The following is a 5115-nucleotide window of genomic DNA, read 5'->3' as shown; positions in this document are numbered from 1 at the left end:
TTTTTGCTTATCTGATTTGACAAAATAACACTACAGTTATCTTTTTATTCCATTTTCTTTTTACCCTAATAATCTATCACATGAAAAGATGGAATAATATCTTGACTTCAAATGTTACAGGACAAGCAATGGCGGTGCCAGAGATCAGCGAAGAGGGATTCGTACCAGATACTGTGGAATTGCTGACTGATGAGGAAGAGGATGTCACACAGAATAGCAATGTCCAACTGTTAGGTGTTCAGACTGAGCATGATGAACTGGAGGGGAAAAGGCAAGGTATCTTTGTCTATCGACCCTACCCCGCCCCCACCCTCTTATCCTCGAGCCCCTCTAACATTTTTTGGTACAGAACTGGAAAAAATGTGTGGTATCCTCGGCATCAATTACAAAGTGAAGCTAGCAGAATTTGGGTCTAAGGTTGATGAAAAAAGAGTGGATGAGGCTCTAACCTTTCTTAGAGTCACCAGGGACAACAACTTCAATGAGGTAATTTCATAATAGTTTGACGAGTCGGTGAATGAGACACAATAAGTGATTGATTGTGTTTCTGGTTGCTGCTGTTACTTCATCTAGTCTGATAGTTTTCCTGTAATTTTATTCTGTGCTTCCCAGCTCAAAACAATTTCAAAGGAGATCATCAAGGAATGGAAGGCTTCCAATACCCTATTCAAAACAATGTACAAGATCTCCTGGATCACGTATATCCATGATTCTGCTATTGCTGATGAATTAAGAGGTCAAAACCTCTTATCTCTCGCGTTTGTGAACAAAGCTAAAAAGGAGCTACCGAACCTGCAAAACGAGAGAGATAACAGATACAGAAAGAAATACCTTGCTCAAAGGAATAAATTGATTGGGATGCTGGAGGAGATGCATTTGACTAGTTCTGATGTTCAATTTGACGAAAAGAAACAAGGTACTGATTAATGTGACTTGGATTCTATAGCTGTAACCTATACGGCCTTGCAAATTTTACATGTTCTACCAGCAGTCTGATACACCAGAAAAGCATGTCATTTGCATATCTTGTTGTGAGTGCTCATGGTTTTAGATCTGTAGCCTAGCTTCTGCGCTTGATACTGTACTTTCTGCTCTGTCCCTCTCTGCTCTATTGTCAATAACTGTGCTTTGTGCTTGTGCATGATTGTCGCTGTTCTGGTGAGACTGTGAACACTTATATGGTTGTATTGGGTAGTCGGTTCTAAATTTTTTTGTTGCATGGCCCTCCGGACTTTTTTTTTCTTCTTTTTGCTGATTTACATTCCGCGTACTGAATCATTGTTGAATATTAGAATATATTGCATTCCGGTAATATTAAATAGATGCTTCTCTCTCTAGTGAGTGCAGACGAGTATAAATCAGAGAAGAGAAAGGTGAAACACATAATCAGAAAAGTGAAATCAGATGCTGCAAGAAAAGAGTTAGTTCTCAGAATTGAATTGATCAAACAAGCCATATACAATGAATGGCATTTGGAGGATATTGATGGTAATATTTTGAAACCTCATCTGTCATTTGCTAGTCAGTAGCTGTTATAATGTGCTAGTCAGTAATCAGTAGCTGTTCTAATGTGCTGTTCTGATTTTTGTGTAGATCTGATTGAAAATGCCAAGAACTTCACATATGAGATGATTGGGGATGTTGAAATCGTTCATTATGATGGACAAAACCTTGTGGACATTTTGAGCAGGCTTCGCAAAGATGCCAGGAAGTCTGCCACTGATCATGATGAAAAGAACAAGCTGACTGCTGGGTTACGATTAGGAAATCTGTACAAGAAATGAGGTAATCTTTCTTTGACAACTAGGTTTAGTCCAATGGCGCAACCTTCAATAGCAAATCAGAATTATTGTGCTCATCCTCTTTGTGTATGAACTAACTGATCAGTTGAACTCGCTAGTTAGACAGTATACTTAAAAAGTCAGTTTTGTGTTTTTTTTAGGGCAAAGCCAGTTTTGTGTTGTGCATGTGGTTGCCTTTATTTTGTGCTAACCTTCCATCCCTATCTTGGTGATCCTATAATTAAACTGCTCTGCTGTGAACCCTCTGCAGGTCCAGATCCCTGAAGGATTCCAAGAGGTGCTCGGACAGTTTGATTGATACAAAGACGACCTTACAAGTAGAAGAATTGGAAGTTAAGCTGGATTAAGCTCCTTCTGGTCAAGTGTAGTTACCTGCGGAGAAGCTTTTTGCAGTACCCCAGTTGTTTGACATTGTTAAAAACTTGTTTTGCTTCTCAACGGTTTTAGGTTTGATCTGTCAGTGAGCTAAGAGTTTTGGGAGTAATTGCTGGATGTGATCCCGTCCCAGTGCTGTAAACTTACGGTTTTGCTGTTTGGCTTTTGCTTCCGACCGGGTCTCATCTAGACAACTTTAGAAACAGAAGAGTTTTGCCTCGTTTCAAGATTTCAAATTTTCTAAAGAAAAGACTCGGGTTAATGTGCTGATGTCTTGTCTGAAAACTTACCTCGTGGCTGGCGAAGAAGATTCCAGGTTCTCCTGAAATCTCCGAGATGAAATCTTTTACCACCTTGTCTGAAGATTTCAGAAACTCCGCCTGTCCGGTACGCAGCACCTGCAGACCCGGCCCCTGCAATCTTTGCCGACTGGGCGCCCTGCACGACCAAAGTCATCATCGTCATTCAGTTTGTTGCATCTGAAAAAGATCAGTTATGACTTATGAGACGCGAGAATTTCTAAGGGCCGAAAAGGAAACATACCATCTGGAGACAAGCCATCCGTGATCGTGTACTACTCTCTGAGTGAAATCAGCTTATAGATCACCAGAGATGGCTTTCCCATATCAAATTCCTGATCAAACTAGCTCCCGAATATAAAATATCTGGTCTGAATTCACCGGTGGCACCGCTGAGCTCCGTGCCGGGAGCTGCATCACCCACCAACCACAGAATTCTCTGGTGAGTCCAGCGAAGTAGGCATGCCGTCCTTCTTTAGTAGCTTTAAGGCCCGTTCGGTTCGGCCGGATAAATACGCCTGTTTGGCTCCATAGTGATAGTGTTAAAGTTTAACATCCGTCGCATCGGATATTTGAATGCTAATTAGGAGTATTAAACATAGACTAATTATAAAACTAATTGCACAGATGGAGTGTAATTCGTGAGACGAATCTATTAAGCTTAATTAGTCCATGATTTGACAATATGGTACTACAGTAACCATTCGTTAATGATGGATTAATTAGGCTTAATAGATTCGTCACGCGAATTAGCACAGGGTTTTGCAATTAGTTTTATAATTAGCTCTAGTTCTCCTAATTAGCATCCGAACGTCCGATGTGACACTGTTAAAGTTTAGCACCTCGTACCCAAACACCCTAGCCTGGAACGCAGTCCAATTCGGGTGGATTGGAACAACTCGGAATGGAGACAGACCTAGCTTGAATCCGTTGTTCGATCTAGGCCGGAATGGAAACAGGCCCGGTTCGATTTCCCCTCTTCCGAAATTATTCCTCACCTTGTCCCCTCCGGAACGGAGCCACTCGCTCGACTCGACGCTCGCCGCTCCCCTGCGCCTTTGCGATTCCTGGCGCCTTCGCGCTCCATGGCCACGACCCTGCCGCCGCGCCTCCACCCGCGGCCCAACCGTGCCGCCGCCCACGCTTCCCGGCACCTTTGCGCCCCATGGCCGCCGGCCTGCTGTCGCGACCCCGGCGCCGCCGCCGCGCCCCACGACGCTTCCACCTGTGGCCCAACTGCATCGCCGCCCGCGGCTCCCGGCGCCTCTGTGCCCCATGGCCGCCGACCCGCCGCACGCGCCCCCGTGTGGCCATGGTTGCGCGGCCCTCCGCGGCACCAGCTGGCTGGCCGCGCTTGCCAGCATGCTGTCAGCTCTTTCCTCCACTGCCGTCGCCGCCTTGTCCCTGTCGCTCAGCCCCATGCCGGGCGGCAGGTGCTGACCGGCATGCTCCGCTTGTCGGCGGCGATGTCGAGGCCAAGCGTCAGCGAGCAGGGGTCGTCGTCAGTGTTCTCCTCAGCTGTCGCGCCGCCAGTCGGGCTCCCACCCCCGCTTCCCGCGGGCTCCGGCTGGAACGCCGCCTGCTGCTGCGTCGCCACGTACGCGGCCGACGGCGACCCGCGCGGGTCCGCCACGATGGGGTAGTACCATGCGCAGGGCGGCAGGTAGAGCGCCGGCGGGTCCGGTGGGCTGCCCGTGATGGTGGTGGTGCTCATACCCGGTGCCGGGTGGCCACGAGCTCCGGACGTAGGGCACCGGCGGCGCCGCGGTGTACAGGAACCCCGGCTTCGGCAGCGACAAAAAGATCGATAACTCCGGTGACAAAAATACGAGCTGTGCCGACGTAGTGCGGTGACCAGGGAGAACACAGCTACACGCAGCAAGTAACCGAACAAGACGACACTGAGAACACAGCTACATGCAGCAACTTTTCTCCCTTCCCAGGGAAGGCCAAGCTGCTGAACCGACTAGAAGGGAGAACACCTGAGCTGACTACCCTACGTGGCGGCGTGCATCCCGTGCGGATTGATTCCATCCGTGCCTGTTCGGTTTGAGTGGATTGGTAGGATTAAATCCTAGCCGAATTAAGTGACACAGGTGGAATCACTTGAACCGTGCCTTGAAGTAATACTGGTCGGAATCCAATTCAGCTGAAACGAACGAGGCTAGGTGATTTCCGGCGCTCACGTCACTTTCAGTGAGACCAGGGCGCTCGTTGCCACGAACATGTCCCGGCGCAAGGCCTGGCCAAACTCCTCATCTGAAGGCTGAAGCCGGGAGCGAGACGTCAAGCGGAAGGGCAGCGCAGCGAGGAACACTGGGAGCGTGCCCTAAAGAGCGTTGCCGGAGAGGTTGAGGTACTCGAGCGCAACGCAGCTGTCGAGCTGCGACGGGATCGTGCCCCCGAGCTTGTTCGCCGACAGGTCGAGCGTCAGGATCATGTCCATCTTGCTGAGCTCGACAGGGAGATGCCCCTCCAGGTCGCCAGGTTCAGGCGCGTGGAGGCGGCGCCAGCAGCAATGTCATGTCGACTTCTGAAACGAGCCGCTCGAATGTGTGCACGTCGTGATCCTCGTCACCGGAGTGTGCGCCGCCGCAGGATCGGGAGCGCCCAAGTTCCGCAACGGCCAATGCACTTGC

General features: G+C 49.1%; 1 protein-coding gene across 1 annotated transcript in view; it reads left to right on the top strand.

The window, feature by feature from the left end:
* The window catches only part of LOC101782582, a 6952-nt gene extending 4505 nt beyond the window's left edge, over window positions 1–2447 (top strand). The window contains exons 4-7 of the mRNA XM_004971147.3: window positions 816–916; window positions 1339–1488; window positions 1594–1785; window positions 2053–2447. Coding sequence (XP_004971204.2) covers window positions 816–916; window positions 1339–1488; window positions 1594–1784 — 442 coding nt within the window. The 3' untranslated portion in view covers window position 1785; window positions 2053–2447. The remainder of the gene's footprint in view (window positions 1–815; window positions 917–1338; window positions 1489–1593; window positions 1786–2052) is intronic.
* The last annotated feature ends 2668 nt before the right edge of the window (window positions 2448–5115 follow it).

The sequence above is a fragment of the Setaria italica genome, chromosome V (assembly GCF_000263155.2).
Source record: "Setaria italica strain Yugu1 chromosome V, Setaria_italica_v2.0, whole genome shotgun sequence".
Classification (NCBI taxonomy): Eukaryota; Viridiplantae; Streptophyta; class Magnoliopsida; order Poales; family Poaceae; genus Setaria; species Setaria italica.
The sequence above is the reverse complement of the archived record's forward strand: the minus strand, read 5'-3'. Positions and strand labels throughout refer to the sequence as shown.